General features: G+C 49.0%; 1 protein-coding gene across 2 annotated transcripts in view; it reads left to right on the top strand.

Annotated features, from left to right (window-relative positions):
* The window catches only part of PTPN14 (protein tyrosine phosphatase non-receptor type 14), a 122,059-nt gene that overhangs the window by 89,675 nt on the left and 13,454 nt on the right, over positions 1 to 18,930 (top strand). Inside the window, exons 6-16 of one of the 2 annotated variants that reach the window (XM_063919082.1) lie at positions 2,297 to 2,367; positions 4,356 to 4,443; positions 4,813 to 4,901; positions 6,346 to 6,433; positions 7,439 to 7,521; positions 8,288 to 8,345; positions 8,566 to 8,632; positions 9,382 to 10,856; positions 12,192 to 12,326; positions 13,967 to 14,185; positions 14,457 to 14,585. In XM_063919082.1, the coding sequence (XP_063775152.1) occupies positions 2,297 to 2,367; positions 4,356 to 4,443; positions 4,813 to 4,901; positions 6,346 to 6,433; positions 7,439 to 7,521; positions 8,288 to 8,345; positions 8,566 to 8,632; positions 9,382 to 10,856; positions 12,192 to 12,326; positions 13,967 to 14,185; positions 14,457 to 14,585 (2,502 nt within the window). Of the gene's footprint in view, positions 1 to 2,296; positions 2,368 to 4,355; positions 4,444 to 4,812; positions 4,902 to 6,345; positions 6,434 to 7,438; positions 7,522 to 8,287; positions 8,346 to 8,565; positions 8,633 to 9,381; positions 10,857 to 12,188; positions 12,327 to 13,966; positions 14,186 to 14,456; positions 14,586 to 18,930 lie in introns of both variants that reach the window. The other variant, XM_063919081.1, reaches the window with a different exon arrangement.

Here is an 18,930-nt window from a genome sequence, read left to right as displayed (position 1 = left end):
CCCCAGGGGCAGGACTAGCGAGCTCTGCAGAGCACAATACCCATCGCCTGGAGCCTTGTTTTCCGAAGCCTTCTGTCACTCTGTGGTCTCGTTGTGTTACATTCCCTGTGTGTTTTATTGCTTCATCTGTCAGCCACACTTGGAACAACGTCAGAAGTGTATTCAGGGCTATTGAAGCAGAGATTTCATTCTTGATAGGGAAGCGCGGTGAGGTTTCCATGATGGAGGCAGATCTGCAGGACGGGGCTCACACAGGATGTGCCGCCGCTAGTGCAGATGTAGGTAACCTGCGGCTCTGTAGCTGATGTGGTACTACAAGTCCCATCATGCCCCGGCAGACTGTGGTGTGCATAAAAGCCAGACTGCATCTGCGCAGTAAGTTATCCTGGGACCAGTAGTTCTTTCTGGAACTACAGCTGAATAGTCGCATGTTGCCTACATCTGCATTCAGTCTTATCTAGTTCATATTTGTCTCCGTGTCGGCACCTGTCCAGGATCTCTGGGGTCCCAGGCGGCGGCCATTATTCTAATGTGGTGTCGCGGTGTCGGCACCTGTACAGGATCTCTAGGGTCCCAGGCGGCGGCCATTATTCTAATGTGGTGTCAGTGTCGGCACATGTCCAGGATCTCTGGGCTCTCAGGTGGCGGCCATTATTCTAATGTGGTGCCGAAGTGTCAGCACCTGTCCAGGATCTCTGGGTTCCCAGGTGGTGGCCATTATTCTAATGTGGTGTCGCAGTGTCTGCACCTGTCCAGGATCTCTGGGTTCCCAGGCGGCGGCCATTATTCTAATGTGGTGTCGCAGTGTCGGCACCTGTCCAGGATCTCTGGACTCCCAGGCGGCGGCCATTATTCCAATGTAGTGTCGCAGTGTCGGCACCTGTCCATAATCTCTGGGCTCCCAGGCGGCGGCTATTTTAATTGCCCCACCGAATTTTCCTTCCCTGTGTCTGTCTCAATGGTAAGTCTCATGGCCCTGCTGTACGAAGGGGCTGTATGACGTTTTGGTGGGGGTATAATGCCAACACTGATGTAATGCCAACCTAGGCCTCCTGGGGCACCAAAATTTAGTAAACACCCAAAACCCTTGTGGCGTGACTCCGTAGAGTGCTATAAGTTGGTGATAAGTGCCAGTCACTGGCATGGAGGGACAGCAGCCGGTCGCATGCCACCTGTGATGATGCGCTTGGAGTGTGGCACTGGGTGATGATGTCACCGCTAAGTGTTATACTCCCTCCCAGAGTGAGGGGAGATGCTGGTGCCACCACACCCGTCCTTCTCTCCTGGAAGGTAAGTCGTGGTGACACCTGAGAAGGGACCTTTGCTCCTGCTCACCCTATTTGAACTTCGCAGCTACTTATTGGCTCTCACCCCTTTCAATTCTGCAGATATTATTATAAAGTGGGGAACAAAAAAGTTTAATACTTTGGGGGCATATTAATCAAGATAATAATGTCCTTAGAACATGCAGAAACTTCTATTCCCACTTGTTTAAGGACAGAATTAGGTGTCACCAGTATATAATAGATTGTAAGTGTTGTCGCCTACTTTCAATTGCCGGCGCTCGCCTGACCTGTCCCGATAAGTTTCTACAGTGTCTTCCAGAGGAGCTCCAAAAATCTTAGCGTTCCTGAGCTTATCCGCGCGTAGGGAACACCGTCCTCAGATGGCATTAGCCGTTTGTCGTGCCCCATGGGAGAAGCCTGGATGGAGAGGGATATCACGATCCTTCTCCCGGGGGGCTGGAAACACTGCAGTGCCCATCGCAATGTGTATGTGCGATCTGAATCGGTAAGTAAAGTCCGTTATCACTTTTTCACCATCGCCGGGCACTTTATCGTGTCCTGGCAACTGGAGGGTGATAAAATCGTGTGTTATTTTCAAAAGCAGCCTGGATCAAAGTCATTGTAGCCGGTAACAAAATCTGGTATAATAGGGCTTACTCTGTAGAAAAAAGAGTTTTGAATAAACAAGAACAAATGTAAAACTTGAAAGCAGGCGTGATTCTCTACTGTAACTGCATTATACATGGAACATACGTCTGTGCAACAGTCTGCTGGCAGCTAAACAGGATAATGGACGCAGTTAAAGCTGTATTATCACTTACAGGGTACATCATTAGTAAAACTGCGCCTCCTTATACCCAATGCGGCACCAAATAAATATATCAGTGGCGGGAAGTTAATGAAGCGGTACTAGGATTTGCGCGGGCATCCTATATTAAATGTATGTTTGAACTGAAATAGTCCACAATGATTGATATGTTCTGATTAGCTTTGTGTTTATGTAATTACAGGGCTGGGTCCAAGACCAGGCATTATTGGAAGAGTTATATCACAAGGTGGTCCTGGAAAGCAAAGCTCTGAGGTGAGAGACTTGGGTTATACCCTTTATATATCAGTCCTGAAGCAGAGAATGGGCTAATGATGACCGCTGGGGGTGCTTGTAATCTGCGGAGGTGCTGCTGTTATGTATTCGTTGTTCTGTGTGCCCGGGGAACCGTCCTGGTGTATCACTGCCATACTGTGACACAGGATAATGTGTAACATAGAACATGTGTTGTCCTGTGTGTGCCCGGGGAACCGTCCTGGTGTATCACTGCCATACTGTGACACAGGATAATGTGTAACATAGATAGAACATGTGTTGTCCTGTGTGTGCCTGGGGAACCGTCCTGGTGTATCACTGCCATACTGTGACACAGGATAATGTGTAACATAGAACATGTGTTGTCCTGTGTGTGCCCGGGGAACCGTCCTGGTGTATCACTGCCATACTGTGACACAGGATAATGTGTAACATAGATAGAACATGTGTTGTCCTGTGTGTGCCCGGGGAACCGTCCTGGTGTATCACTGCCATACTGTGACACAGGATAATGTGTAACATAGATAGAACATGTGTTGTCCAGTGTGTGCCCGGGTAACCGTCCTGGTGTATCACTGCCATACTGTGACACAGGATAATGTGTAACATAGATAGAACATGTGTTGTCCTGTGTGTGTCCGGGGAACCGTCCAGGTGTATCACTGCCATACTGTGACACAGGATAATGTGTAACATAGATAGAACATGTGTTGTCCTGTGTGTGCCCGGGGAACCGTCCTGGTGTATCACTGCCATACTGTGACACAGGATAATGTGCAACATAGATAGAACATGTGTTGTCCTGTGTGTGCCCGGGTAACCGTCCTGGTGTATCACTGCCATACTGTGACACAGGATAATGTGTAACATAGATAGAACATGTGTTGTCCTGTGTGTGTCCGGGGAACCGTCCAGGTGTATCACTGCCATACTGTGACACAGGATAATGTGTAACATAGAACATGTGTTGTCCTGTGTGTGCCCGGGGAACCATCCTGGTGTATCACTGCCATACTGTGACACGGGATAATGTGTAACATAGATAGAACATGTGTTGTCCTGTGTGTGCCCGGGGAACCGTCCTGGTGTATCACTGCCATACTGTGACATGGGATAATGTGTAACATAGATAGAACATGTGTTGTCCTGTGTGTGCCCGGGGAACCGTCCTGGTGTATCACTGCCATACTGTGACACGGGATAATGTGTAACATAGATAGGACATGTGTTGTCCTGTGTGTGCCCGGGGAACCGTCCTGGTGTATCACTGCCATACTGTGACACGGGATAATGTGTAACATAGATAGAACATGTGTTGTCCTGTGTGTGCCCGGGGAACCATCCTGGTGTATCACTGCCATACTGTGACACGGGATAATGTGTAACATAGATAGAACATGTGTTGTCCTGTGTGTGCTCGGGGAACCGTCCTGGTGTATCACTGCCATACTGTGACACCAGATAATGTGTAACATAGATAGAATATGTGTTGTCCTGTGTGTGCCCGGGGAACCGTCCTGGTGTATCACTGCCATACTGTGACACGGGATAATGTGTAACATAGAACATGTGTTGTCCTGTGTGTGCCCGGGGAACCGTCCTGGTGTATCACTGCCATACTGTGACACAGGATAATGTGTAACATAGATAGAACATGTGTTGTCCTGTGTGTGTCCGGGGAACCGTCCTGGTGTATCACTGCCATACTGTGACACAGGATAATGTGTAACATAGATAGAACATGTGTTGTCCTGTGTGTGTCCGGGGAACCGTCCTGGTGTATCACTGCCATACTGTGACACAGGATAATGTGTAACATAGATAGAACATGTGTTGTCCTGTGTGTGTCCGGGGAACCGTCCTGGTGTATCACTGCCATACTGTGACACGGGATAATGTGTAACATAGATAGAACATGTGTTGTCCTGTGTGTGCCCGGTCCCGTTGTCTCCTGTGCGCAGGCTGACGATGCTCTGTCTATATTGCAGTGGAATGCCGCCGGAAGAGGCTGAAGTTCACTACATAAAGGAAGTGGAGGTCCTGGATGGCTACGGGCAGGAGTGCTTCCATGTAAAGGTACAGTCACATTCCTGGTCGTCATACTTCTGTTACCTAAATGTGCGTGTCTGGATGGTCGCTATGTGCCAAGCAGCAGTGACACGTCAGGCAGTGTGTGACCCTGACCAGGATGACGTAGCTGGCGGTGCCTGGCGCTGGCGTCTGACCGGCGCAGGAGAGACCTGACCCTGGCTGTATATGCTCTATTGGTTAAACGCTGATTTGGGGAGAATGTGGTTTCTCATAGACACCCATTGTCTCCTTACTGCCGGCTGGCGATTCCACATTACACTATGCTACTTTCTAGGACTAGAATATAGTACCGTCTCCATAGTAACGCCCGCATTCCCGTCCACCAATAACCGATAACGTGTGTTTGATTTGCAGGACAGCCATGGAAATGACGTAACCCTCCATATCTTCTTCATGGGGATATTCACCGGAGACAGCCTTTGGAAAGCAATAGCCTGCTACAGGTAAGGGAGGCACGGTGACGCCAGCTGCTGCCCGCGTCCCGTCCCTCACTCAGAATAGCGCCAGCCTTAATCCTAGGAACACAAGAAGGAAAGAATATGGGAAAGAGAGAATAATAGTTGATTGTAATCGGCGGCGTTACCTTGTTAGAAGCCTCAGACGCGGTGTGTGTGCGTCTGGGAGAGGTTTGCAGAAACGACGATTGCTTCTCTCCGGTGTGACATTGTAACGCGTGCACCAGAGAGTGGAGGAAACGCTGGCATTGTGCAATATACGAGCCAGGGCACGCCGGACGCCCCGGGGACAGTCAGACACTGTGTCATTATTGCAGTGCGTAGTGTGTGTATAGTGTGGCTCATTGTTGCAGATTTGTAGCATACAGGGCGCAGTGTTTCTGCCACTGGGAAAGCATGGCAGCAACTGTACAGCGTCCTCCGTGGCAGTAACTTGAAAACCGCTTCATATTACTTTTCATATGTTGGAGAGATGCATCAAGCCTTGGAGAAAGAAAGTGGAAAACTTGCCCCTACCAACCAATCAGCCTGTAACTGTCACTTTATCTAGCACAGTCTTTAGAAGCTTTGGGCAGATATTCTGCTTTTTCTCTCTCTGTCTCCAAGTCTCGATAAATCTCCCTAATTGTCTTGTCATCCGTGGGGCATAAAGTGGGTCCTGGGAGTTTTGGAGCCCGCTGCCGTTTTATTGCATAATGTTGCGGCCGGCCGCTGGGTCCTTTATCTTTTCCCATCTGCAGAGACATAAATTGATCACAGAATTGTTGAGTAAGCGACACTAAGTGAACTGCATCACAACTTCTGAGAATAGCTGTGCGCCCGTCTTGTGTACCGGTCACCTGTGCCAGCTGGTAATAATGCGCTGTCACAACATTGGAGCCTAGGCTGGCATGGGGGGAAGTACTGAGGTTCTGAGTTCGATTCACACCAAGGCTTTATCTGTGTAGAGTTTGTATGTTCTTCCGTGTACTCCGGTTTCCTCCCACAGTCCAAAACTATATTGGTAGGTTAGTAAAAACCATTGCCTACTTGATGCATAATGTATTTACACAACCGGTTGCATTCCGGCGTGTTACCGCCACCGCACCATGTGAAGTCGTGCAGCAAATGAAGCACCAGGATAACTTTGGAGTGTGCGTAACATATTCCGTACGTAAGTGCTACGCGCAGTGCTGCAGTGATCCTGTGTATGGCGTAAATCAGGGGTATTTTCCCCTAGTTGTCAGACTAGCGGCTGGTTGGACAGAGCACTCATGTTCTTGGATACGGTCTGGTAGAGACGCGTTGCAGTCACGTAGAGACGAATAGTTTGTGACAGCATCCCAGTGGTGATCAGCGGAGAGCGCGCTGCAAGGTCGCCGGCATCACGGCTGTGACACTGGAATGTCGGAATGTGAGTCTTGGCAGAGCTGACCTGAGATCTTGTCTGCAGGTGGAATGACATTGGGAATATCACGCACAACAAGTCTGCAGTTGTTCTGGAGCTGAACAAGAAGGAAGAGAGCGTCCTCTTTCACACGGTACGTGCGCAACAGCTTTCTGGCTATTTGGTAAAATGTCCTCCGTTAAATGAAGACGGTCGTTAACCAGACTTTGCTTACGTGATATTGCAGCACATTTACATTGCTGCTCTGTTCCCTAGTCCTGCAGCGCTGTCCAGCGTTTACTGGATCATTAAACTGGGTTTCAGCGTCCGATGAATTGCTCCGGACGTCCCCTGAATCTTTGCACTTGCTGCTGAATTTAGAATTATGAATGCGAGCTGCCATATTGCTTTGTTAGCTGAAACATTTCTATTCTCCAGCAGCGCCACCTTGTGGCCATAATCCTGACATGCATAATTTTAGGGAGCACTGAGCATAAATATGTAAAGTAGACCAAGGAGAGAGGGGCCCTGCACAAACAAGCTTACAATCTATAGGGGATAAGGGTGGACACGTCCAGTGAAAGCTAGCATGAGGCTACAGGAGAATGTTTATGTACTACAGTAAGTAGTTGAGGGCCCCTGTTTATAAATAAAGGCTGATGATAATAATACATAGGTGAGTACTCTTTTTGCAGGTAAGTAACTATTACACCTGTGTCCGCAGACAGAAGTCCAGAAAACTTGACCTGTTTCTGATACTTGAGGACTGCAGTTGAAAATTGTTCGTGTAGACTAGGTCTGGCAAACCTGTGGCTCTCCAGTTGTTGTGAAACTACACATCCCAGCATGTCCTACCACAGTTTTAGTTTTTCCTAGTAGCAAAGCTGTCTTTGGACATCCTGGGACTTGTAGTTTTACAACAGTTGTAGAGCCACGGGTTGTCCAGGCCTGGTGTAGACAGTTGTGAGTGTTGTAATAAAAGGAAACTATAGCAAGGACTGGTCTGGAAAGATGTCTATTATTGAGCGTTGTTGTCCGAGGATTTTTTATACCTTTTTTTTTTTATTTATTCTAATTTGCAACAAGTGAAAGTCCTCTGCGTTTTGGTTCCTGTTGTCCTAACGAATAGCGATGACGTTTTGTTACATGTCTTCTACAGGACGACATTGAGAATAGTAAATATATATCTCGTCTGTTCGCTGCTCGGCTGAAATTCTACAAAGTCAACAAGATCTGCACAGAGTAAGTCAGAGATTTTCAACCTTTTACAACTGGCGGCACACTGAACGAGATCTAAATATTGCCAAGGCACACTCAAATATAATGGTGATGCATGGTGCAGTGTCCTAGGATGTCATGTCGCAGCTTCTCCATATGTAACGCCTGAGCCATATCTGAGAAAGCCAGAAGAGCCCAACACTGGCCGGGCCCAAACTTAGAACTGGCTCTGCAACCACTAAACCCACCAGTATTGGTCGGTCCAGGGCAGCAGTAGCGGCAAAACACTGACGGGCCTGGCTGTGCTTCTATGGCGGTACACCCTGAGTCTGCTCAGGCCACACTAGTATGCCACGGCACGGTGGTTGAAAAACACTGTAGTAAGTGATGGCTGTACCCCGTATACAGTATGGCATTGTTGCGATGCGTTGGTGCAGCCTTACTTAGATATTGCCTGCCAAAGCTTACTCTTGGTTCGCATGTCAAAGGCTAAACCAATCTCCAACCAATCAAGTTTGTTTTTGCACTGCGACTTTGAGTAATGTGTGTCTTCCCTCGCTGCAATTGTCTTCTGGTGCTATATCTGCGTCACAGAATAAGGGACACGGGGGCAGCGGGCATGGGCAGAAAGGAAGTGAACAAAACAGAACTGATAAAGGGGCTCCACAGAATGTTTTAGGATGTAGCCAAGTATATATTTCTTCCGGTAAATCTGCAATTATTTTGTATTTTATGTTGCATTTTTTATTTTATGTTCTGCGTTTTCAGTTTATTTACTTGTGTTTTACAGACCGCAGAACACGCCACCTACCGTCAGACGACAACATGCGTGGAGCAGGTCCTCCGTGGTAAGACTATCAGTAAAAGCACTAGTAACCCATCCCTTCCTGACCTTTCGTCCCTGACGTTTATTAAGTAATGGCCTCTCCCGACACCTGTAGCCAGCACCGTAAGTTTGTCAGTCCTACTGAGTGGGTGGGGTGTCAGTGTTCCCTACTCCCACCCTCTCCCCCAAATCTGATAATACCCAGTTTGAGTAACGTTTTGTATATTTCCCTTTTGTCCTAGTCTAGGCAGCCGTCCTCTATATTACCTCCCAGACACATCCAGGGAACGGAAACATACATGTCCGAAGGTAGGTGCAGTATAATTAATGAGAAATACTTTTCAGAGTTCCGGTTTAATGTAGCCTATTCCATGGTCCCCATATCTAGCTTACCGTGTGTCATGCAGCCTTCTTTTATGGCATGGTGTTGGCAAACTTGCATACCCCGCAAACCATTGTCTGCTGCACAACAGTATTACATGATTTTGTCTTTTTTTTTTTTTTTTATTGTGATGAAAGACATGTATTAGAATCATTTAGGTGTCTCATCTGGTTAAAAATACCTAGTTGGTGTCTCGGAAATGTCATCTATATAACGGGACATTAGCCGCTTCCTGTTGATCATTTGATGGTAAGTGCGCCGGGGAACATGCTTTCAGCCCCCATACCCTATTGTCCTCTGTTTTTTGCTTGAACACAAAGTAAGGGAATATGGGGCTTATGTGACGGCGACCACGAACGCTAGTCTTGGTATATATATTTTTCAAATGGCCACGTTTATTATCTGAAAAAAATTAACTTTTCTTTTAAATCTTTAAAACTGGCAGAGAGCTTTTAAAAACCGAAAAAATATTTTTTGGAAAAAGTAACATTCTGAATTTGCATTTGGTGTTGGAAACACTACGGACCGCTATCTGTATATACGTATCCTGCAGTTTCGTCTCTGGTTCTATGAAAGTTGATCTCCTGGTGATTAGCGTTGTGACTCTTTACATGAATTTCCCCGAATATTTAATTCATATCATTCTAGCGACCCAAATGTTTTTTTTTTTTTCCAGATAGCATCTTCCACATGAGTGAGGACACCTTTAATTGCAGATCTCAGAACAGTTTGGACAGATACATGGAACTGAATTTCATGAACGGAACTTTGCCAAATGGTAGCGTCTCAAGTGCCCATAGCATGAATTCGCTGAACCATTCGCAGAACTTCATCCAGGCTTCCCCCATGTCCTCCAACCTCAGCATCACCGGCAATGACATCATGAGATCGGATTATATCCCAAAGTGCAGACATAGTGCCATTATTGTGCCTTCCTATCGGCAAACACCGGACTACGAGACTGTTATGAGACAAAAGAACAGGAGCGTTTACCCGCCGGACAGTCAGAGCCAGTCTTTACGGAACCTCAATATTGGGAATACGCATGCGTACAGGCATCGGGAGAACTTGGTGTACAGCCAACCTGAAATTCAGGAGAGACCACCTTACATGTCCTCCTATGGACCTCAGCCGCCCTTCGGCAACAAACCTGTGAATCCATCGGAACAAACCCCACCGGGCCAGGCAGGGTCAAAACCAGCTTATAGCAAGGCCATTTCCCACACGGTCAGCACGCCGGAGCTAGCCAATGTTCCACCGCAAACCTTTAGTACTGCCCATATGTTTAGAAACTTCTTATCCCGGCCTCCACCGCCTTATCCACCCACGCGACCGGCTAGCAGCACCCCAGACTTGGCAAGCCATCGCCATAAACGTGTCAGCAGCAGTAGCCCAGATCTAGTGACCAGAAAAGTGCAGCAGTCGGTGAAAACTTTCCAAGAAGACAGCGCTCCGGTGGTCCGCCAGTCCTTGCAGGAGGTCAGCGAGCCATTGAAAACCCACAAGCACCATCCGGTTATTAACAAGCGCCATAGTTTTGAAGTCATGAGCAGTATGGTCCGTGGTATGGAAGTTATGGCTTTAAAGTCACTAATTGCCCCACTGCCGCGGAGGAACACTTTGAGAGAGCAGCTGCACACGGAGGAATCCATGACGAAGTCTCCGGAGGTGCAGCAGCTCCCGATGTACCACCACAAGAAGAACATTTCCGATGCTACCATGCTGATCCACAGCAGCGACAGCGAGGAGGAAGACGACTCGCACAAGCCTGCGCAACACGCCCCGTTCATTCAGGGGATTTCCTACAGTGCCCAGCTGCAGGCCGCATTGGCTCGGATACCCAATAAGCCGCCTCCGGAATACCCAGGTCCAAGAAAAAGCATCAGCAATGGAGCTTTGCGGCATGACTCGTCTACTATATCTGCCGCCATAGCGCGAGCCAAGGCAATGAGCTCCCGGCCGTCCCAAACACTGTGCATGTCCAGAAATGACCAACCAGCCATAAATGGGACCTCCCTGGGGCCATCCATTTCCGAGCCTGACCTCACCAGTGTGAAAGAGAGGGTCAAGAGGGAACCGGTGAAGGAGAGACCGGTATCTGAGATGTTTTCTACCGAGGACGCCATTGTGGAAAGAGAAATCATGATGAGGGTGAGTAGAGATGTGTACAGGAGTCTCCGGAGAAGAACCGGATCATTCATTACACTTTCTGAAATGCAGATTTTGGTCCAAATCAGAAATGAAGGCTTAGGCCGGTATCCAATTAGCTGTGGTAATTTACTGCAGCTAGCGGATTGGCCAGGGGCTATCCAATTAGGCACCCAATTATTATCTGCCGGAGACCTGTTTTTTAGGCGATAATGCATCGTTCCGGGATTTCATGTGTTATAGGCCAAAAAAAAACGGTCTGTTTGCCGCACAATAAAAAGGGGCTATAATTAGATATCCCAATAATATTATCAAACTATATTAGCCCGTAAATTACTGCATGCAATAATTGGATACTGGCCTTAGGTGGTCATTCCGAGTTGTTCACTCGCTAGCAGTTTTTAGCAGCCGTGCAAACGCTATGCCGCCTCCCACTGGGAGTGTATTTTCGCTTAGCAGAAGTGCGAACAAAAGGATCGCAGAGCGGCGACAAAGTTTTAATTTGTGCAATTTTAGAATAGTTCAAAACCTACTCGGCGCTAGCGATCACTTCAGACTGTTCAGTTCCTGTTTTGACGTCACAAACACGCCCTGCGTTCGCCCAGCCACATCTGCGTTTTTTCGAACACTCCCTGAAAACGGTCAGTTGGCACCCAGAAACGCCCACTTCATGTCAAACACACTGCGGCCAGCAGTGCGACTGAAAAGCTTCGCTAGACCCTGTGTGAAACTACATCGTTCGTTGTAATAGTACGTCACGTGTGCACATTGCGCCGCGTGCGCAGAAGTGCCTTTTTTTGCCTCATCGCTGCACAGCGAACGAATGCAGCTAGTGAACAACTCGGAATGACCACCTTAGTGAAATATGTTTCAAGCAGTGTATAGAGTGGAGGAGTTTCCCGTAGCAACCAATAAAATTCCCTGCTCCTTTAGAAAGTTTGATACACCTCCTCCTTAATTCCAAGTTAGCTTCCGAGAACAAATGCCCTCTGTGCCCGCTGTGTGTTACACAGGCTGTTTGTCACACTACCTGCACGCTAAGACACAATAGCTACAAGCTGAAACATGTGCTGGCCACGTCTGTGTCTGGCAGGTCATGTTGGGACTAGTAGTCCTACTCCCGCAGTAGTGTGAAAGAAATATGCACAGTGGGGGAGCGCTCTGTACCCACCCTGAGTCCGCGGCAGGATGGAGCGCGTTCTCGTGCAGTCTCTGTGTGTCCTGTGTGTAAATGTCGGCATTCCTTGGCTTGGCAGTTGTTGATTCTAAGAATAATAACATTCCAGTCTTTGCTGGCACGACTGACGGAGATGCAAACGTGTCTTTTCTTGCCAGAAGAATTTACAAAAGCAGGAGGTGGCAGCGCAGAAGAGACCCTTGATGTTGGCAGCGCTGAATGGGCTCTCTGTTTCCAGGATTCCTGTGCCGGAGGACAGGCAGGATGAAACGGTGATTGTGCCAATGGATGAGCGGGTAAGATGGTTTCATCCCAGCATTGTCTGTTTCCTTATATACATCAGACGCTTGCGTGAATCTAACCCCGCGCTTAGGTATATCTTAAGACTGTACAGTTAGTAGCAGGAAGGTGCAGCCTTTGGGCATGTGCCACAGCAATTGCAGCTGGCTCATTAGCAAGTAGACTCATTGGGGCAATTTTTTTTAGGGGCGCCCTGTTGCGTATATGCCATTGTGCGTCTGCATCCTTGCATTAACACGCGTGTGCTTTGTGGGCAACACGTGACAGATGCAACCTTATATATAGATGTGCGCTGTGTTGCTGCAAGACGCATACTTTGCCTCGGCTTGCTTGCTTAGGTCGGCTACTATTGGTCGACATGGTCAAAAGGTCAACACAGGGAAAGGTCGACTTGAGGTTTTTTTTTTTTTTTTTTTACAAATCTTGCTTCTTCTTTTTTTTTTTTTTTTCATTTTTTCAACTTTGTCATACTTTACCATCCACGCTGCACCATTTCCTCCGGGTGTTACCAGCTGGCCAGGTTCTATTCTGTACATTGTTATCCAATATGCCTGAATGTTGCCTGCCCGAAGGTCTGTAGGTGTGTTGCCAATGTAAGCTTCGCAGGAGCATAAAACCCTCATTGCATTTCCAGTGGAAGCCACATGAGGGCAGTGGCAGGTAATGCCCCTAGTATAGGATTTGCTGGTCCCCTCGCTCCTCTTCATTCCTGCTGCCCACACGGACAGCCAGAAATATAGGAAACGGACATATCCGTGAATGCGGTCACTCCTTTCCCAGTCATTCCCTCACTCTGGTGGTATCTGCACTGCAGTATATGCTGTGCAGCTATTAGTGGTCTCCTTCCAGGGGTCTCAGCCTTGTTCATTTTCTTGAATATCAGTTGGTGTGGAGGAGCCCGCACGTGTCACCCAGGCCTGGCAGCCTCTAATGGGAGGAAGGGGGTATCATTTTTGCATTTCCCCTGCTCACATTATTGAATAAGCTGATGACCAACCTGGGTGTGGCTTTCACGGTGGGGTGACAGGGTGATCCCATACTTGCGGTCTCCTTGCTATAACCGAAATCAGCCCCGCTGTCTAGTGAGGGGATTGGTTGAGGCTTTAGGACCTCCTGCACTAGATCTGCTTTATTACAAGTAGTAGTTTGGTGTGGCGTGTGCCACATTGGGTATTACCTTCAGCGTGAAAGTAGTCCCGTTAACAGTAAGAGACGAGACTGAATCACAGGCACGCAAGTAATAGTGTCATCATGATGTGTTTAAACCTGAGGTGGGCAATAAGAGAGCCTCCAGCTGCTCATTTATGGTTCTAACCCATCCCTGGTTAGGACCATAAATGAGGTTAGCAGAGCAGCATATTAATAGGAAACATTTGGCTACGAGTTGGGTGAGAGTTTGGACGGTTCTATGACTTGACCTTTGCACCTCATGCAGACTTCCACCTCTTTTTTGCAATGCAGAGAGAAGGCGCGCACCTTGATGTGAGCTGGTTAGGCCATTGAGTATGCTGGGAAAATCTACCAACGCGTTTCGCAGTGTTCCCCCAAATGCGCTTCGTATATAACCTCCTGTGTCTGTAACTAGTCGGAAGTCTTGCTCGGTGTGTTGCTTTCTAACGTGAGTGTTCTCTCGCAGTGTAAGGCCTTGGGGAGGAAGCTGGAGGAGGGAATGGTGTTCACGGAGTACGAGCAAATTCCAAAGAGAAAGGCAGATGGCGTTTTCACCACCGCAACTTTGCCAGAAAATGTAGAGCGCAACAGGGTCCGCGAGGTTATTCCTTATGAAGAAAACCGGGTAGAGCTGGTTCCCACCAAAGAAAATCACACCGGTTACATCAACGCGTCACACATAAAGGTACGGTATGGTATATTGGCTGCATGTACCTGAACCTGTCTGCACGCAGGGGAGGCAGCCATTTTGTGTGGGCTCAACCAATACTCATGATGTGAATTCACTAGGAGCAAATGCTCTCACTGAGGCACGAGGCTCACAGGACCTCATCGTAAGTGAGATCACTCATTCCTAGTAAATGGACAAATAATATTGTCCTGTATGTCCAACCACAACATGGCTTCCTCCATTGTAAGAGTGTATGATTTGACCTTTGCCTGTTTGTGTGATACAGGTGGCTGTAGGGGACAAGGAATGGCATTACATCGCCACGCAGGGCCCCCTTCCCCACACGTTCCACGACTTCTGGCAGATGGTGTGGGAGCAGGGGGTGAATGTGATCGCCATGCTGACCTCTGAAGAGGTGAGTACATTGCGCTGTTACTACTTACTGGTGTTACTGACTGTAGATGTAGCGTCCGTACTTACCCCAAGGGGCCTATTACCTTCACTCCTCAGAGGACATGGACAATACAGAGGTGAAGTGCGTCGTGCTGGAACATCTTCCAGCCAATCAGACCATTCTAATTTCTCTTAAGTCCTAGAGGATGCTGGGGTCCACTTGGGCACTTTAAGAGTTTAACAGTGTGGGCTGGCTCCTCCCTCTATGCCCCTCCTACCAGACTCAGTTTAGAAAATGTGCCCGGAGGAGCCGGTCACAGCTAGTGGAGCTCCTAGAGCAGTGATGGCTAACCTTGACATTCCAGCTGTTGTTGAACTACATATCCCAGCATGCCCGCCTACAGTTTTGTTATTTGGCCATGCTAAAACTGATGCAGAGCATGCTGGGATGTGTAGTTCAACAACAACAGCTGGAGTGTCAAGGTTAGCCATCACTGTCCTAGAGCTTCTTTAGTTTTATTATTTTTCTAAGAGTAGTTAGGCACAGGGAGGCTGCTGGCAACAGCCTCCCTGCGTCGTGGGACTAAGGGGGGGGGGGAGTAGTGTCCGCCCTGCGGGATCTGAGCCACTATCTCCGCTGACAGGACACTGAGCTCCTGAGGGTGATGATCGTTAGCCGCTCCAGGCGACCGCTCACTCCCGCAGCATGCCGCCACCCTCTAACAGAGCCAGAAGACTTCGGAAGGTACTGATCGCAAGCCCACGAGGCGACCGCTCACCCCCGCAGCACGGCCGCCACCCCTTAACAGAGCCAGAAGAAAGAAGAGTGGTGAGTACAGCGCCGGCGGCCCGGTTAGCAGGTTGCCGGCGGGAATGGCGGCAAAAGGGTGGGAGCGCAGCTCTGACCGGCTGCGCTCCATGAAGGCTCAGCAACACATGCTGTGAGTGCTTGAGGGGCGTCCTGAGCCAGCGCTGACACCCTACACTGGTCAGTCAGCTAACGGGGGCTAATCCCGCTGTTAGCAATAAAATCCTCAGGCCAGTATAATACAATTTGTGCGGGAACATTTTGTGTGTGTGTAAGTGTATATCTTCTCCTGAGGAGTCTATTCCATGTACTCAGGACTGCAATGTGCTGTCTCAGCCTTCCGAATCCGAACACGCATGGGTGGATTCTTTAAGGGGAATGATATCCCAGATTTCAACTAGGATGTCACATGATGAAAAAAAGACGCAGTTTTTGCAAAAATCTAAGACCCCCCCTACATATTCACAAAAATGTACACTTGCCCAGATAATACAAGCTGACCCAGATACCGACTCTGATACAGGGGACGGTGATGGGGATATGCAGGAAAGGGGGGGGATGCATCCCTTGCTAATCTGTATACCTGTCACTGTGGGGGCATCTGTATACCTGGCACTGTGAGGAGCATTTGTATACGTGGCACTGTGGGGGCATCTGTATACCTGGCACTGTGAGGGGCATTTGTATACCTGGCACTGTGAGGGGCATTTGTATACCTGGCACTGTGAGGGGCATTTGTATACCTGGCACTGTGAGGGGCATTTGTATACCTGGCACTGTGAGGGGCATTTGTATACCTGGCACTGTGAGGGGCATTTGTATACCTGGCACTGTGAGGGGCATTTGTATACCTGGCACTGTGGGGACATCTGTATACCTGGCACTGTGAGGGGCATTTGTATACCTGGCACTGTGGGGGCATCTGTATACCTGGCACTGTGGGGACATCTGTATACCTGGCACTGTGGGGACATCTGTATACCTGGCACTGTGAGGGGCATTTGTATACCTGGCACTGTGGGGGCATCTGTATACCTGGCACTGTGGGGGCATCTGTATACCTGGCACTGTGAAGGGGCATTTGTATACCTGGCACTGTGAGGGGCATTTGTATACCTGGCACTGTGGGGACATCTGTATACCCGGCACTGTGGGGACATCTGTATACCCGGCACTGTGAGGGTCATTTGTATACCTGGCACTGTGGGGGCATCTGTATACCTGGCACTGTGGGGGCATCTGTATACCTGGCACTGTGGGGGCATCTGTATACCTGGCACTGTGGGGGCATCTGTATACCTGGCACTGTGAGGGGCATCTGTATACCTGGCACTGTGAGGGGCATCTGTATACCTGGCACTGTGGGGGCATCTGTATACCTGGCACTGTGAGGGGCATCTGTATACCTGGCACTGTGAGGGGCATCTGTATACCTGGCACTGTGAGGGGCATCTGTATACCTGGCACTGTGAGGGGCATCTGTATACCTGGCACTGTGAGGGGCATCTGTATACCTGGCACTGTGGGGGCATCTGTATACCTGGCACTGTGAGGGGCATTTGTATACCTGGCACTGTGGGGGCATCTGTATACCTGGCACTGTGGGGGCATTTGTATACCTGGCACTGTGGGGGCATTTGTATACCTGGCACTGTGAGGGGCATTTGTATACCTGGCACTGTGAGGGGCATTTGTATACCTGGCACTGTGAGGGGCATTTGTATACCTGGCACTGTGAGGGGCATTTGTATACCTGGCACTGTGAGGGGCATTTGTATACCTGGCACTGTGAGGGGCATTTGTATACCTGGCACTGTGAGGGGCATTTGTATACCTGGCACTGTGAGGGGCATTTGTATACCTGGCACTGTGAGGGGCATTTGTATACCTGGCACTGTGAGGGGCATTTGTATACCTGGCACTGTGAGGGGCATTTGTATACCTGGCACTGTGAGGGGCATTTGTATACCTGGCACTGTGAGGGGCATTTGTATACCTGGCACTGTGAGGGGCATTTGTATACCTGGCACTGTGAGGGGCATTTGTATACCTGGCACTGTGAGGGGCATTTGTATACCTGGCACTGTGAGGGGCATTTGTATACCTGGCACTGTGAGGGGCATTTGTATACCTGGCACTGTGAGGGGCATTTGTATACCTGGCACTGTGAGGGGCATTTGTATACCTGGCACTGTGAGGGGCATTTGTATACCTGGCACTGTGGGGACATCTGTATACCTGGCACTGTGAGGGGCATTTGTATACCTGGCACTGTGGGGGGCATCTGTATACCTGGCACTGTGGGGGCATCTGTATACCTGGCACTGTGAGGGGCATTTGTATACCTGGCACTGTGGGGGCATCTGTATACCTGGCACTGTGGGGGCATCTGTATACCTGGCACTGTGGGGGCATCTGTATACCTGGCACTGTGGGGGCATCTGTATACCTGGCACTGTGGGGGCATCTGTATACCAGGCACTGTGGGGGCATCTGTATACCTGGCACTGTGGGGGCATCTGTATACCTGGCACTGTGGGGGCATTTGTATACCTGGCACTGTGGGGGCATTTGCATACCTGGCACTGTGGGGGCATTTGCATACCTGGCACTGTGGGGGCATCTGTATACCTGGCACTGTGAGGGGCATTTGTATACCTGGCACTGTGGGGGCAATTGTGGATCTGGCACTGCACTATTGTGGGCATATGTGTATCACGTCCCATTTTAACTGGCCACACCCATTTTTTGGGCGCGCGCGGGGGCAGACTTGTATGGCCCCCGAAGGATTTTATAAATATCCAAATGGCCCTCGGTAGAAAAAAGGTTCCCCACCCCTGTTCTAGGGAGTTAAAACTCTTTGTTTGAAAAATCCTGGGAAAACCCAGAGAAAAAATTCCAGATCCCAAAAAGGGTTCTTATTGCTTTCCCTTGTCCTGAAGAGGACAGAAAGAAGTGGGAAAACCCACCTATAGTAGACGCTTCTGTATCTAGATTGTCAAAGAAGGTGGATTTACGCAACCGCTTTGAAAGAGCCGGCTGACCGCAAGATTGAGACTACGGTCAAATCACTATACACAGCTACAGACGTGGCTTTAAGGCCCACCATTGCTTGTGCGTGGATTTCTAAAGCCATAGTAAAGTGGTCAAGCACATTACTGGAGGAATTAGATTCTATGGATAGGAGTGACATTGAATTGTTTTTGTGTCACATACAGGATTCTGCAGGTTTAATGGTGGAGGCTATGAAGGACATTGGCATGCTGAATGCGAGGGCTACGTCCATGGCGGTCTCGGCACGCAGGGGACTCTATCTACACCAATGGACCGTTGATATAGAATCCAAGAATAGTGTGGAGAACCTACCCTTCACAGGTCAGGCTCTGTTTGGGGATGCATTGGATGCCTGGATTTCCGCGGCAACTGCGAGTAAGTCAACCTTTCTTCCCTCAGCAGCGCCACTGACTAGGAAATCTTATCCTACGTCTACACTGCAGTCCTTTCGGACCACAGCATTTAAAAAATCCAACACCCCAACTCTACCTTCTTTAGGGGAGGT

The sequence above is a fragment of the Pseudophryne corroboree genome, chromosome 4 (genome assembly GCF_028390025.1).
Source record: "Pseudophryne corroboree isolate aPseCor3 chromosome 4, aPseCor3.hap2, whole genome shotgun sequence".
NCBI classification, from domain to species: Eukaryota; Metazoa; Chordata; class Amphibia; order Anura; family Myobatrachidae; genus Pseudophryne; species Pseudophryne corroboree.
Note: the sequence above shows the minus strand (reverse complement) of the source record. Positions and strands in the feature narration are given on the sequence as shown.